Consider the following 16,708-nt stretch of genomic DNA (forward strand, 5'->3'; position numbering starts at 1 on the left):
TTCCATTGCTGGTATACTGAAAATATGTCTTCATTCTGCAAGACCCTTAGTAGAAAATATGCAGGACCTTATGTAGTTGGTAAAGTTACCAAGTCTGAGCTAAATTAAAAAAGGTATCTTGAGCAAAGGTTTTTTGTATCTTGTGCCAAGGGGTTTGAATGTAAATTGCACAAGAAGATAGATTGCAGTTGTAGCAGTAAACCTTGAAATTGTTTTATTGGTTTGTTGTCTTTGTTCTCAGCCAGTAATAATGCATTCTCTCATATGAACAATGGCAACAGAGTCCAGAAGCTATGTATATTAGGAGGTGGGATGATAGACGTGTTGTTGCCCTTTGAAGGTTCAGCTGTCTTTCTGACCCCGGGAGGAAGAAAAGACTGGTGAAAATCCTATTTCAAAACACCACAAACTGAATAAAGTTTTTTAGTTTGGCAGCAAAGTCCTTCCCAATACCAATAAAAACCATTTGTTATTTCCAAGGGAAGGCAGTACAATAAGTAAATAATAATCTCATTGAGCCTTGTCCAGGATGTGACATAAATCCAGCATAATCTGACAGAGCACTTGTATTCCTTTTCCTTGACTTCCGTTTGCTACCTCTTGTGAGTGATAATGTCTTCTGTATCTTATGTGCCCTTTATGGACTGTCTCTTGCTTTGTGGTACATAAGCATATACTGCCACGTATCTTGTGACATCGCTTACTGCTCTGTCATTTAATGCACAAGATACGTGGCAACATGTATCAAAGAGCATCACTGAACTGCCTGTGCATTGTGCTGTGCGTTAAATACAAAGTGCAGTGCAGCACATGAACACGATGCAGACAATACAAATAAAGCACAGAATATAGAGATGGGCAAAACCCATTAGATTTGGTTCCTATCCTCTTTGGCCTATACAGAATCATTCCCTGCAGTGCATTTTCTAATGCTTTTGTCCAGTGTGAATGATTCTGTTGTAAATCAGTGTGGCTCTGTGCTCACATCAGTTGGTCCAACCTTTTTTTGGTGCAGCATCACCGTGGCAATTAGCAGATGACCATTGTCCTTTATGTCCCCTCATTGTAAGCAGCGGCGTATTATTGCCTAGGCCAACAAATTTGCTCCCGCCCCCGCCCCAACTCCGCCCCTTCCCCGGCCCGCCTCCTCCCCCAGGCGGGCCGCGCTTCGCTCCTTCCACCTCCCTCCCAGGCTTGCCGTGCGAAAGCGCTGGGAGGGAGGGAGTAGTGGCGCGCTCGGAGGAGGCGGAGCAGAGGTGAGCTGGGGCCCGCGGGTGTGGGGAGTAACCCGGGGCGGGGAGGGGGCAGGGAACCGCTCCCTGCCTCTGCTCCACCACCGCCATCCCCCGAGCGTGCCGCAACTCCCCTTCTCCCCCCTCCCTCCCAGGCTTGCCGCGGGGGAGCGGAGGTGAACTGGTGTGTGTGTGTGTGGGGGGGGGCAGTAATTTTTTGAGGGCCTAGGGGCGGCAAATTTGTTAATCGCCACTGATTGTAAGTGCTGTCACCTTTTTTCTCTTCTGTTCATTTTCTCATCACCTTTTCTGCCTTTTTCCCCCCCCGTCTCATTTGTGTGTATAGTTGCTTTCCTTTCTACTGTTTGTTCTCTTCTCCTCTCTTGCTTTGTGGTTCCTCCTCTCTGTTCAGGGGCGGCTCTTGACATTTCGCCGCCCCAAGCACGGCGTCATGCTGCGGCGGGCGCTCTGCCACTTGCCGATCCCGCGGCTCCAGTGGACCTCCCACAGGCGTGCCTGCGGAGGGTCCGCTGGTCCCGCGGCTCCAGTGAAGCCACGGGACCAGCAGACCCTCCGCAGGCACGCCTGTGGGAGGTCCACCAGAGCCGCGGGACCAGCGGACCCTCCACAGGCACGCCGCCGAAGGCACCCTGCCTGCCGCCCTCCCGGTGACCAGCAGAGCGCCCCCCGCGGCATGCCGCCCCAAGCACGCGCTTGGCGTGCTGGGGCCTGGAGCTGCTCCTGTCTCTGTTTCCTACTTGCCGGAAAGCTACATGCTGCTTGGAGTGCAGGTATCTATTACTGGCTTTATGGAGCTAGGCCATGTGTGGTACTGCAACTGAAATGAGTGCTGTAGGTTCAGAAAGAAGAAGCTAATACTGGTGAGCTGCAAAAGCCTGAGCCTAAAGTGATGTTTGCTGTTCCTGTAGCTAGTTGCATTAGAGCTCTCTGTGGGAGCAGTGTTGGATGACAGACATATGTTGACTTATTCACAGCCATAGGAGCAAATATTAATGGGACCTGGGGTGGATTCAGGGTCATGTAGCTTTCTCTACATTCATTGCATTCCTCCTCTGGTGTGTGCATCCCCCACATGAACCAGTCTTGTGGTGGATCTGCATTGGTGAACACCACGACTGTGTAGAATTGTGTAGGACAAGAAAATGGGCATAGGCCCTTTGTTGCTGGAATGGTTTGACACCACAGTCATCTCTTGCTAGGTATGATATAAAAAACTGCACTTAATGGTTAACTCTGGAGCCTCAGATTGCCCCACTATAAAGGTGGTGTAGATACAGGGTGAAATCATCCCCTTATACTTTTATTTTCTGGCCTTGGGTTTGGAGAGCAGGGATTTGAGCTTTAGCATCAGCTTTGTCAGGTAGCTACTTCTCATTCTGTACAATCTTTGTTTGAGCTATAGTTAAGGCTGGGGGTTGGAGCCTGGCAGGTGTCTCCTGGCCATGGCATTCTGCCTCACCCCCACTGTGGATTTTCCTGTACTGGAGAATGCTGACCCAATCAACATTTTTGTGGCTGTTTCCTGAAATTTTGAAATACCTTCACGCCCCCATGGGAGAGTTAGGGTGCTACATAGATGACAGAGCCTGTTCCTGATTTCCCTGAAGATCTTGGGACATCAGTGAGTCTGGCAACCTGTGTCTTCCCATTTGTCCCAAGGAACAGGCCCTCCTTCTTGCCCCAAAACCACCTCCTCCAAGTAAAGTAAGCTGAAACGTGGTCAGTTTCTTGGCCTTTCTACACATTGTGATTCGATCCCGTTATCTTCCGCATGACAGCTGTGGGTCTGAACATTGGTAAAACACTTTGAGATCCTTCAGCGAAAGGAACTACAGAAGTGAAGAGCATTATCTATGTTGTTTATCCGTCTAAAGCAAATAGCATATTTTGGAGAGCTTTTACAAAGTCAAGATTTCCAAGCCACATTTTTAGCATAGGTAGGAGGATAGTCTGTGGGTAATAATCTTCAGCCTACACAATGCCAGAATAATTTGGGTGTTTTCCCCTTCTCTTTGGAGTTCACTTTGAAATGAAAAATAAATTATCATTGCAAACCTTGCTTATGTTGTCATGTTTTAATTGCTGTCCAATTATTTATACCAAGCAACAAGATACAAGGCCTCAGGGCCAAGACACAAGCAATTGCTCATGTATTAATACTTAAGCATTTGGCAAAAGAAAATCTGGTGTCTAGAAAACTTTTTATTTGGTGAAAAGATGTGCAAACAAACAATGTTTTGCTTGTAAGATTAGAAAGGGAAATATGTTCTTAAACTCTTTCTGTCTTGGGCCCTGATCCTACAACTGGATCTGTCTGGGTAGGCTCTTTACTCTTGTATGGACCTCAGTATGGCTCCATTATGGTCACAAGGGTCAGTCTGCACAGATCTAGTTGCACAAAGCTTTGGGCCCTTGCTTGGTAGTTTATATGCAGCCCTCTTCCCTGCCCCTCCAAGAGACTACCTACTTGAAAAGTTTTCTTGCATAAAGTCACATGTATATTTCACTTCAAAGTTGGGGGAAATTGCCAGATGAAGGCCTAAATTGGTTACGGGCGGAGGAGGTGGATTGGTGATGGATAAAGTTTCCCTGGAAAGATCGGAAATTAGGCCCCGTGGTCGTGGTCATGTATTTTATTTCGCTCTGACAGGGCCATTGGTCTCTCTCTTATCGTTTCAGGGTAAGTGAGGAAAAGGAAGAGACAGAGGAGCGACTGAGAGCAGAACAGGAGTCATTTGAGAAGAAGATCAGACAGCTAGAGGAGCAGAATGAACTTATCATCAAGGAAAGGGAAGATATCCTTTTAAAACAAAACAAAACAATGTGTGGTGGGATTCACTGTCTGAAATAACAAGTGAACTGCAGAGAAATAATTGTTCTAATTTATAGCAGGGAATAAATCTGCATGTGCTGCCATTCAAAAGCAATCAGAGATGACTTGTCAGCATGTGCTGCTGGTTCATTTGAGCTTGAAACTGCCATCCAGCTGTTCCTGTGATGTTATTTTTGCTATGAAATAGATATTTGTCAACTACAAACGACAATAAGGAGTTTATGCATTAAAATATGGTTATAGATTTTTTTCACTTAATCCTGTTAGAGGGTTGTAATTGAGGGCTAAAGCTCCTTTCACATGGCTTTCCACTACTTTCAGTGTCCAGAGACAGAATTTACACTGAAAGCATTAAAATAAAATAACCCTTAAGATCAGGGGTTTGGCCAGCTCATACTGGCAGAAGTTCACAAAGTAGTATTAATGGAACCAAACATTTAAAAAAAAAGAGTAATGGATCCAAATTATGCAGTTTAGACCTGTATTAAAAATTGAAAAACCCATTTGGGTCCCAATGCTGGACTGTGATCTGCACAGATCCATGCACTGGGATCCGCCTGCATGGATCAGATTGCAGGATCAGGGCCTTGGTTTATAACTAGATTGAGCTGTGTAAGAACGAGGATTTGGGCGATGGAATACAAGACAGATCAAGGCTGTCTCTTCCTTCAGAAGGCTAACAAACAATCCCAACAGGGAACACAGGAGAGGGTTTGATTAATACAGTGACATTAATTTTGATAAAATAAACTGTTCTCTGTACTGCTGAATGATATACAGGCTGACAAGATTTGCTGACTATGACATAGCTGCTGAGAAATATCAAGACACGTGTTTGTGCCACAAAATACAACAAATTTGCAAAGACTATTCTAACTTCAGACTTAGCTTCAGTGGGACCACGGTTTGTACTTTTGCATTGATTTCAGTAGGGTCAGGATTTTGTGATAGTGTTCTAGTTCTTGGGTCTTAATGTGCTTATGAATTTAAGTGAGATTCATCCTCTGGGGGAATATTATCTGTATTGGTGAATATGTACATGTAACTTCCATTAACGCTAATGACTGTTAGTCATTGGGAAGGAAATATACCCCCTCTTTTTTTTTTTTTTTTTTTTTTAAAAACCTTTATCAGAAATGGATTGTTCAATCATACACATCTTTTCCAGGAGAGTTCTGGCAAAGATGGCAGACTGTTAATACATGCAGTTTTACACTATATAAAACTATAAAATCTATGAACATAAAACAAGGATATAATTTAAAACAATATAATTTTAACTATGGGAACAGTTATCCATCATACATGAATGATTCAAAATCTTCCACATAACTCCGATCAGTTAATTTCATACCTCTTGAAGTCTGTTCCAGTGCCTAGGAGCTGTATAAAAGACTTACTGAAGTTGAATACAAATTCTTGCTATTTGACAAGTAAAGCGATACCACTTCAAGTTCTGTTTAAAGGCACGGGGAATTTATTTGCATAGATGGTACCAGGAATATAATAATTTAAAGAGAACCTCTGAAGGCTGGTAGACTCAAAATTTGACCTACCTTGTTCTCTTTTAGAAAACGTAATGTAATTAGTTCTGTACTAACAAACCATTGTATTCAGCTGAGCACTTAGAAGTGCCCGACAATAGCAAACTAATCTCTCTAGTCTGTTAGAGGCAAATATCAAACCAACTATAGTTTCAGCCTTCCCTGGGGTTAATTTGAATATCAGAAAGAAACTACTGTGGAACGTATACATTATCTTGGCTTTCTCTTTATAGAGAAATGGCTTTATTTTCTTAGAAGCAATAACTAGCTCAATGAGGATGCACTTGGCTGTGTACTAAATGGCTCAGTTCTAAGTTCTGGAGGACCAGGCTGTCCGAGTACTAGTGTGTAAATGAGCCAGATTCTATTTTGACTCAGGGTTGCATGCAAGAAGCTGCAGGAGAATTCACACTGAATTACACAGAATTCACATTGAATTAGTGAGTTACACAGAATTTTGTATTGAGCTTTGAGCAGTTTCTCAGAATAGGGAGAAATGGATTTATGTCTTTATTAGAAACTGGTTTGAACCAATCTCATGACTGATCACTACTATTTGGTTAGGGAACTATACAAATCAAAATCTTTGAAAACATGAGACTAAAAGCTTTTTCTACATACTTAGTGGCCAAGGCTTGAAAACACACTTCAGTTGAGTACTTTCCATTGGTGGATAAAATTGAACAGATGACAGCCCTGCCCAGTGCTCTGTCTGAATCATTGGCAGAGTAAGACATAATGCTCCCAATCATAAGGGGGCACATATTGTAGTCAGGGCTGGTACCACCACCTATTTTTAAGGTGGTCTGGCACTACCCATTATAAAACCCTCCTTTCAGTTGCTTATAGCTTTGCCAAACTCTATTTCTTTCTCTTCCTTCCAAAAGTTGGGGTGGGGGTGGCCTGATTTTCCAACTAAGACACTGCTCCTGGCCCAGTTGGGGAACACGTCTCCTCTCCTGATCTTTGAGACTTGGTTGTAATCTTTGAGATAGAAGTCTGATAAATGTTCCAGTCATATGAAGCAGATAGTTGCTATCAGTAATTTAGGGCCCAAATATGACCACCTTCCAGACACTGGGGAGATAGCCTCTGTATTATAAATATCTTTTAAAAGACAACTGTTTCTTCTCTAGTGGTGGGCACCTTTGAAAAATGTACAATAATAATTCTGTCATTAAGAAATAAGTGGCACTATTATTGCAAGACTTATTAAACCAGTGTTGTTTGCTCTGTGGCCTCTCTTGCTGGCTCAGCTGCAGCAGATAAAATTTGCTTTTTCTTCTGATGATGCTAAGGCATAAACATGGAGGCAAACCAATGTCAAGATTTTTGTGAGGGTGAGGATTGGAATCATCATTCCTCAAATGTAGGGGAGGGGAGAGGAAGAACCTTTGTATAATGAAGTTTCTTCTGGTTCTAGACTGTAGGGAGAAAATTTGTTTGACAATAACTCTTATTTCCTGCTCAAATGATCAGTGTTTGGAGGAAAAAAATGGTTTCTTGTGGATGCTAAGTTTCCAGACTGAGTTACTCCTTTCCATTTCTCCTTTATTCAAAATATTTTTTGCTCATCAACCCTATAGACCTCTGTTAAAATTTTTACATTGGGAGTGCATCTGGATTTTTTTACATCTCTCAAATTATGACAGAACATGATCTGCTGCTTCAAATCAACAGTCAAGCGTACATAACAAATCCTTGATAATATTAATTCAGCTAATCTGAGATTTATCTTTAGTGCTGTGCACATGTATGGATTTTAACACTAACTGCTTAAGGCTATTTTTTCTTACTGGCTGGTTTCACAAAAGTTTAACAAGTACTTTACTATCAATATTACATTGTTATAGAAACATTCTTTTAGGAAAGGTGAGATTATAGAATACTAACTTGCTCAAAGGATGAATAGATTCACTTCTTATGTGGTATCATCTGAAAAACCTTTGACGAAATAAGGTTTCTAGTATAATCACAGCTATGCATTTCTATAGCTCTCATGCGAAAAGCACTAAATTATCTGCCCAACACCTCCGGAATGTAGGATTAGCCCCAATTTTCCAAAGGAAGATCATAAAGAAATTAAGTGACTTGCTCAATGCCATTCACTTAGTTGGTGGGAAGAGCAAGAATCAGTGTTGAGGATTTTCTGATCCCACCCTGTGCTGTGCTTCTCTAAATCTCATAGATTCCGCCTTCATTTTTAAGATAAAAGGAAAATAAATTGACTTTTATCCTCCATTTCCCCATCCCTGTTTCGGATGATCCCATATATAGAATTGTGTGTTGCTGCCAACCAAGAAACAGAGGATAATAAAGATAGAGCCTTTACACAGAAGCTTCTGCCAACCCACATAATTTTTTTGTGTTTTGGGGCCTAGTTATCAGATATTTGTGCATGCAGTTGCATTCCTAATTTGCATGCTCTATTACTGCTACAGGAAATGGTCAGAGGTGAACATGACTGTTTATGAAATTACCTGATTTGAGTGCACAGCTGTGGTAAGTGCACACGTGAATAAGCTGTGCAAGTTTGCACATGCATCTGACAGTCATGCCCTCTAGCTCTTCTTCCTAAAGTTCATACCTAAGTTCTATTGCATGTCTCTTTTCCCCCATTCTGTCTGGCCTTTCAGGAAAGAGAAAAGGCAAGAAGGAAAAGACCTGAAACAGAAGAGGAACTGCTTTTTGCAGGAGTTCACTGGGAGCAGCTGGGTACTCAGCACTTCTGAAAGTCAGGCTGCTTATTTATGTATCAAATAAGGAGTTAGAAACCTAACTTCAGGCATCAGTTTTTGAAAATCTTGGCCTTTGGCTTTAACTGTCCGGAATTCAAAAGCAATCTCTAATATTGGACCTCACCCTAACATGAATCACTTTTTTGAGCTATGTTACAGAGCTTATTTGATGAATGGATGCATTTTCAGCACTTCAGAGTGAATTTGCCCCACTGGTTATTAGAAATTGTTTAAGAGAGGGTATCTCAGAAAAAAACCCGATGTCAAGGTTTTTGTTACTCTTTGTCTAGATTTAATAATACAGAAGTTCAAATCCACTGTTGCAGAATGACTGGAAATTAATAACTTTTTCCTCATTTCTGTTTTTCAGTTTAAGGGAACTGAATAGCCATAGCTTATACTGTTCAGTGCTGAGAGTTTTTTTTTGTTTCCTTGCTTTCTAATGTATGGATACATGCTACAGTGATATAAGGTGTTTGATGATGGGAAGATGATTGGTGGGGGGGAAGGGGGAGGAGCAGAAACAATGACAAATTAGTAACTCCGCATTCTCTGTCATTCATGGTGCCTCAGTCTTTGAAGGTCCTTCCCTTAGTAGTGATACTGGCTTGCCACTAGTAAATATTTCCAAGCAACCATTATGGTCTATTGGATAAAAGCTCAGCATATTAAAAAGTCCCTGAATATTTATATGCTAGTCCATAATGGCAGCACCAGTTAAATAAGATATATATTTAGGAACTTGTTATATGTATTTAGGAACTTGTTAAACGTATAAGAATCAGTCAAGGACTACTGGGTAAATAATACGTTTTGAAATTTTTATGAACTCCTAAACTAACACCAGGCACAACCTACATTAAAACAAGTGTTTAAACATATCAAAGCCTGTAAATTCATTTAAAGCTGAATGTTTGGTCTTAATTAAATTCCTCTTGCTGATAGACTGCAAATAAATACTTTAGAACAAAAGGTGACCACGTTGTCTGTCACTGGTGTTGCAATGTTTAGGATTAACCAGGGGAGTTTAATGTCTGACTATCAGCTTTAACTATGTATAAATCAGAATTTTTAGAGTAAAATTTCAAAGCATTAGTCACAAAACACCCCATTGAAATCGGTGGGAGCTTTGTTAACGTTCCAGGTACAGATTTTGTCTGTGTGATTTGCCTTTTAAATTCATGGGTATGGTTTTGGGAAGAGAGAAACTGAGCTGATGGCTTTGGGATTCAGACTGAAATTTTTGGGACAGTTTTGCTGGCTGTCCTTCCGATGCAGAAGGAGGAACCCTCCCTCATCCAGAAGCCATGGCATAAGACTTCATGGAGTCTGCCTTGGCGAATGATGACTGCTGCTTGCTTTTTAACATTGGCCCCAAAGTTTTTACACATTTCAGGCAGGCCATTCGTATATTAAGGTGATCCTTGAGGCTGACACTAGAATATTTTTGAGCCACTGTTTTGGTGGCTGAAGACAATGAGTCATCATCCTGTAGTCATTGGTAGCAGCCCACAGGCTGTACAGTACTCTTCATATGAGATACCAGGAATCTGTCTTCATGCTGGGAGCTGAGTTGCATCTTGCACAGGTGTAATATTCACCTACTCCGGCCATTTTTGATCCTGAACCAAAAGTAAGATCCAGTGTGTGCCCATCTATAGATATTGTCTGAAATCATCTGAGAGAGACCCTTTGCTGTGAGGGCAGCAGTGAGATCCCAAGTCATGTGCAGTCACCCTAAAGAATAAGCCTACATAGGTCAGATAAACTCATTCCACTCTGGAAAAACTGGTGTTTACTGTGGAGGACATGCACTAACTGCCAATTTAACCTTATCCACAGAAGTATGCAAACTAACCATGCTACTTACCCGGGTGGATTGTTCCAACTATTCTTTTAATGTTGCTGAACCTTTTCAGGTGAAACATTGCTAGATTTAGAGCTGTGAGCTCCCAGAACATCTTTTCTGAGTTGTATTCTACTTGCTAACACTTGGACCCACATGAAAACAGAGATTGAGGCCTCCTAAAGGGAGGCACAAATGGCAAATGAGATTGTTAATTGCTGAAGTCTGTACTGTAACAAATTGACTAGAAATGTGGATTTAGAGAGAGTAACATACTTTATTGTGCCAGACTCAATAAATTTGTCTGCTGTAGGTCCTCAGTTGTAATGGTCACATTGGGCTGACTCTGCTATTGGTGTTGCAGTCTCCCTGAACTATTTTGGAAAGTTTAAACATTTCTTACATGATTAAATGCACTTTCAATAAATCAATCCCATAATAATTGTTGTTCAGGAGAGTTCATTATTCAGTTTAGTGTTTTAAATTACTGTTCTTCTTTAAAGGAGTCTTCTGACGTAATGGTTTCAGCTAAATCCATTTGCCATACTCTGCCTTGTAATTACTTTAGATTTGAAGAATAAAATGAATGGCTTTATTATTAATCAGTAGCAATTTTGTCTTACTGTTTTTAACCTTAGAATGGCCTTCGCTTGTGAAATAGTTTTAATGGTCTAGATGACAAAACACTTCCCCCCTCTCCCTTAGGACACAGGGGTTCAGTGAAAGCAATGAAATCTGTTTTTTTCCCCAACATTTGTCATAGTGATCGTAATTGTTACCGTGCGTGTTAGCCTTACAGGGTGAACAAATTAGTTTGCTATTGTATGCTGTCATCCTCTTGGTCTCTCTCAGTGCCTTCATGTCTGGTCTTTTGTCTTTTAAATTGTAAGTTTCTCAGGACAGGAACTGCCTCTCTCTGTCTTTACAGTGGAGAGAACATTGTCTGAAATGAATTGTAATATTTATTTAACTTTGATCGAGTGGACTGTGTGATCTGCCTGTACTCAAGGATAATCTTGTTCCCTGTTAACTCATGCCGTATGAAAAGAATTAGGGCTTGTGTATATGACAATTTTAAGCACACTAAGCTTGGGTGTGAATCTACAGTGCTCTAGCTTCTTGTGCAACTGTGGACCCTGCTACCATGTACTAAAAGATCTGCAATATGCTTTGACCTACCACTCTTTGAAGGGCCACATGGCAAGCTAGTGTGCTGTAGATTTACACTCCACCTTGCTGCGTACTAAGTTAACTTACCACGTTTTTTTTCTCTTTCTACAGTGTAGGATTCTACAGTTCAGTCTGTAGTCTTGTTGACTTCTCACTTATGGTGAGAGATCCATAGCCTATACAGCCACCTTTGGTACTAGAATGCAGCTTTGAACACAGATGAATTGCTCTGCTAGCATAAAGCACCATTTGATTTCAGTGGGGCTCTGCGTGGGTGCAGGAGTCCTTTCACATACAGTAATTTGTAGGGCTGGGATCTTGTTCAGTGTCTGGCCTTAATTTTAAATAGCGAGAGGCAATACGAACTAATGGGAAGACATTTCCAGCTTTGTGCTTATTACCGTCTAGTGGGTGCCAGAATAGTATCTAATTTTCTGAGAGTGCTTGGAAAACAAAGACGGGATAATTGTGAAATGTTAGACACTGGATAAATCTCAGCTTTTAATTTCCAGAGGGGTTCTATAGCTTACACCTTGCTATGCTGACATTGCTTTGTTTCCAGCTAGAATTGTGGTGTTTTGAACAAGAAAGTCAACAACTTTTTGAAAAACATTAGGGAAATAGAGCAACCAACCAAAGAAACATACACCGTGTTCCTGAGAAGTCTTAATTCCAGTGTTCTCCAGGAGGTCATTAAAAGCATAAATGTAAAACTGGGGGTGGAATTTACCCAGCCAGAGGAGTGTCTCAGAACTCTACCATCTGTGTCCTTGCCACTTAATTCTGTTGTCACTACACCGTCATGTTTTGGCTTTGAAAATAATAATTTTTCTTTCCATGTCCATGTTTTTCAACTAACATACTAGAGCAAATTTCGGTTTTTAAAAATGCCTTTTTAATAGTGAAAATCTTTTTTTTATTGGTGGTCACACAGCTGCTTGCATTGTAAATATGTCAAAAGTTTTATATAAGGTTAGCCCTTCTTGGGACCAAAAAATCCCCCAAGGTTATAGCACAGGGAGTACAGTTGTAATAATAAAGATTACGTTGCTGATAAGTTCCCCTCAAGGCCCCATGATGGTAATACCCCTATATTTTGTCTTTAAAGAAAACTGCTGAGAAGCAATAATTTTTTTTTGTGTGTGTCCCATTTTCATTAATGCATGGTAATTGATGGAGTTGCAGTGACTTGTAACAGTAATGAGTTCTAAACATAAGAATGCACTCCTTTCTAATAAGTGAGCACTGCTGGGGTTTAAAAGCGTACTAAATCAGTTGCTTTAGTATGAATTTATTAGTTTTTTTTCAGCATTAGCTTTAATAGTAGTTATTTACATAAGCGTACATCCCATTAACCGCCATCAGGGCTGGAAAACATGCTGAACTGTTCATATTTTCATATAATTATTGAACATAATGGTTTCATTTGCATTTCTAAACAGTGATGTTTCTGTCAGGCTTGGAAATAGTGTCTTTACGCAGTCCCTATTTCACATCCACTTATTTGACATCGTTAAATTTTATGCTAATGTGCTTCCCTAGAATATCATCAGTAGGACAGATGCTTGTGCTTTAATATACAAATCAGAGATGCTTTTCCCTCCCCCTTCCCTGAAGTGCAAAGGAAATAAAAAAAAGCATATCTGCACTTTTTAGATATAGTTTGTCTCACTCTAAATAGCTGTATGAAGTAAAACTTCATTCTCAACCTTAGCAGTCACTCTAAAATGTTTTTACAAATACCTTACTTAGAGTGGGTGGGGAATTGCATTTTCCTCGTGGAGGAGATAGTACCCACGAAGGGCACCACTTTGTATATCAACTCACATTTCATGTATAAAGCAAGTTATCAATTTAAACAAACTTCACCAGGCCTCGGATTTACCATCTTAATAATTGACTACCGTTGAACAGAGGCTGCAGGATTGGAGAAGATGACAGTTTCTGGAGAGAAGACCAGGCAACTGAAATGCCCACGGAATCTTCTAATCAATTTGTTAGGTTTTTTTAAAACACAAAGTTGTCATAATCCTGTAGGTGTTGGTGAAATCACCAGTTTAAGGGCTGTGGCTAATTAAAAGGTGGTGGTTACCCTTTATTACGTATTACATTATTGGTGTCACATGGTTACACAAGAAAAGTTCCTGTCACAAAGAGCATTGGGTCAAGCCCAAAGTTAAGACAGTAAAAGCAGGCAAAGATAACAGTGTAGGCAGACGAGGCTTATAATAACTAAATGATGAAAGGGAAGTTTCAGAGTAAAAGATCATTTTTATTTTACTCTTTTAAAAACAAAACAAAACACTCCATATTTGTTCCCTGTGAACTCCCTTCCTCTACCTCTGCACTAACTGTGGGTCTAGAACCATGCTTCTGAAAGATGATGGCAGGTGCTCTTTGGTATAGCCATCGTGTTTAGTTATGTTGATAGGAACAAATAAGTATCCAGCTATGTAGGACATGGCTAGGAGGCAGCATGGCCTCATGGAATGAGCATAGGACTGGGAACTAGCAACTCCTGAGTTCCATTTCAAGCTCTGCCACTAAATTATTGGTGTGACATTGGGCAATTTAAGTCACTTTCTTCTTCCACAGATGGGAATAGTACTTACCTACCTTCCAGGGCACAGTGATGATTAATATTTGTATATTATTCTTATTCTGTGCTGGTTCTTAACAAATCATGTGCTAGGCCCTGTACAGGACAAAGATAAAGAAATTCCACAACCCCCAAAAACTCAAACAAAAAGACTAGGATACAGGGAAGATCAAAAAAGAGAATACATCAGGCAGATTTGTCCTTGTTTTTTATACAAACCTGTCTCCCTTCTTTTGGAAGAAGTGATTCTCAAGGAGGGAACTGAATACAGATAGGGAGGTGGGTTGGTGAACTGGAAGGGAAGAGGTATTTTATGTATGAGGAGCCATGTGGGCAAACTATGATGGTTGTAGTGGGTGACATACGCTGATTGGTTCTGGACTTGTGAGAACTTCTATTATTTATATACAGTGAATAACTTGCTGGTTGCTTTGCAGACAAGTATGGAGACAAGATCCCTGTCTGGAAGTGCTCGCAATATAGGACCTGATTCTGTAAAGGGATCTGAGCACTGCAACCATGTTAAGTACGGTGGCAACTGTGTTTTGGCAGCATAAAAGGACAGTCAGGAAAAAAAGAGAACCAAAAATACTAATCCACTTCAGTTCTGTTCTTTTCACTCTGTCCTCAAAATAGACTTCCAAAGAACCCCCGGTTCTGAGCTACAAATCAAGTAACTACTCTTGAGCTAACAGTTGCAGCCGGTTTATTAGAGCTGGCTCTTTGGAGCCAAGATACTTCTGTTTAAGCTTTGGTTCCAGGATTAAAGTCAGATCATCCAACCAAGTGGGCTGTAAATTGACAAGTTTAGCTGTTAATTTCAGCTAGAGTACTGGGAAGTGTGAAGAGGGCATTTGCAGCATGCAAAAGACTGTTGTACTGCAGAGTTTCTGAGCTGACCTGTTGTCAATTTATCATTTTAATCCTGGAAAGAGGGCTCTAGGTAATTGGCAAGTATCCTTATTTTAATATGCAGCCATCAAAAGGTAAAGTACTGTGATTTTTGAGATCAGAAGATTAACATTTTGCCTTAAATAAAATATGATCAACTGGCACAGAATTAAAAGTAATAGAACTGAAATATTCAAACTATGACTCTAAGGTGTCAGATTGTGCATAAGTGTGACAGTTTAACTGCTAAAGTGATTTAAAAAATGAACTAACTGAAGAATGTATATACCGAGTATTGAGAATAAAACATTATAGAACAATCACAGCTATCAAAACTCACTCAAACACTCCCATTTTTAAAAGCCATGGAATCAAAAGGGAAGGCTGTCTACATGGGGCTGCAGCTTGTCTGTGCTAATGCAGGTGCAGAAAAAGCGAAAGTTAATATGCTGTGTTGGCATCCCACACTATGATTTTAAGCCAGCCAGATGATTTTTATGCTTGGGCTTAATTGCCGAGCCAAAACTACTCTCTTATTCATCTACCTCCAGCAAAGGGAAAAAATGACTAGTCCAGTAACTCTCATCTTCTTTCTATGGTCTGCAGCAAGGGAGGCTTCCCATTGTCCCAGTACTGCGTCATTTCTGGTAGATGGGTGTGCACTTGGAGAGATGAAGCCACACACTTGTTAGCTGATATTTATTTAAGGTGTTGTGCAGCTCTACTGTGGTTCTATAAAAATGGCACTGTAGGGTTGCATGTTTGTCACTCATTAATTTCCATCTGTAATGTGCTTTTCTTGCAAGTAAAAATAGGTTTTCTGACTACTACTCTTGCAAACTCAGCTTGGACTCTGAAAAGACGAGCTGTCTTCTCATGAATGGCTGGAGATAAGGTTCTGCAGTCCCAATTAGGAATTCAATAAAACCTGTGTGGTTTATTTTCAGTGGGTTTGTACAGGTGCTAGTTATTGAAGCTTAGTAAGCAATTGTGGTGATGCACAATACATCTCACACTTCCTCTTAACTGCTTATGTAACCTGTGCCTGCTTGGTTTGGCACTCCATTCTGTTCTAGTGGTGGTTGGACCAGCTAGAGATTGACAACCTGCTACAGGCTTGGCTAAGAGAGAAGTGTCTCTTGGCTCAGGCAGATTTAAATGTCATAACTCCTGCTTTACGAGCCAGAGGTCCCAGGTTTTATCCCAGCTGCTGACACCAAGAGTCTGTCAGCATTGGGGAGGGTGGGGGTTTGTCCAGGATTTCAACTGAGGAGTCTCTAAAGCTCTGGATGTGCTTTCCCAGCCAGGAGGAATATGTAACTGATGCTTGCTTGATGTGGCAGTCTGCCCCCTCTAGTGGTGACTAGACCAGCTATCAAATGATGAGCATGTGACAACCTTATTTAAGAGAGCTGCCTTAGCGCAGGTAGTAGAGGTTCATGTATTAAGCTTCAGCGGTCCCAGGTTTGATCCCAGCCACTGACAGACCGTTATACTAACATGAGTAAAAATGTTTGGTAGTCACTACAGCCAGCAGGTCTGAGTTTGAATACAGACAAGGAAGAGATCAGTGGGGTAGGAAGTTCCTGTTTTTACATAGTCACATCTCAGGACAGAACCATATGTCAGTGATTATGTAAAGTGATTATCTGAATAGGGCCCTACCAAATCCATGGTCCTTTTTGGTAAATTTCATGGTTATAGGATTTAAAAAATCTTAAATTTCATGGTTTCATATATTTAAATCTGAAATTTCATGGTGTTGTAACTGTGGGTGTCCTGACCCAAAATGTAGCTGTATGTGGGGGGAGGGTATCGCAAAGCTAGTGTAGGG

General features: G+C 40.9%; 1 protein-coding gene across 5 annotated transcripts in view; it reads left to right on the forward strand.

The window, feature by feature from the left end:
- KIAA1328 (KIAA1328 ortholog) overlaps window positions 1-16,708 on the forward strand; it is a 250,571-nt gene that overhangs the window by 25,823 nt on the left and 208,040 nt on the right. For all 5 annotated transcript variants that reach the window (XM_045020559.1, XM_045020558.1, XM_045020561.1 and 2 more), the window contains one exon: window positions 3,933-4,048. In XM_045020559.1, coding sequence (XP_044876494.1) covers window positions 3,933-4,048 — 116 coding nt within the window. The remainder of the gene's footprint in view (window positions 1-3,932; window positions 4,049-16,708) is intronic.

The sequence above is a fragment of the Mauremys mutica genome, chromosome 6 (assembly GCF_020497125.1).
Source record: "Mauremys mutica isolate MM-2020 ecotype Southern chromosome 6, ASM2049712v1, whole genome shotgun sequence".
Taxonomy (NCBI): Eukaryota; Metazoa; Chordata; order Testudines; family Geoemydidae; genus Mauremys; species Mauremys mutica.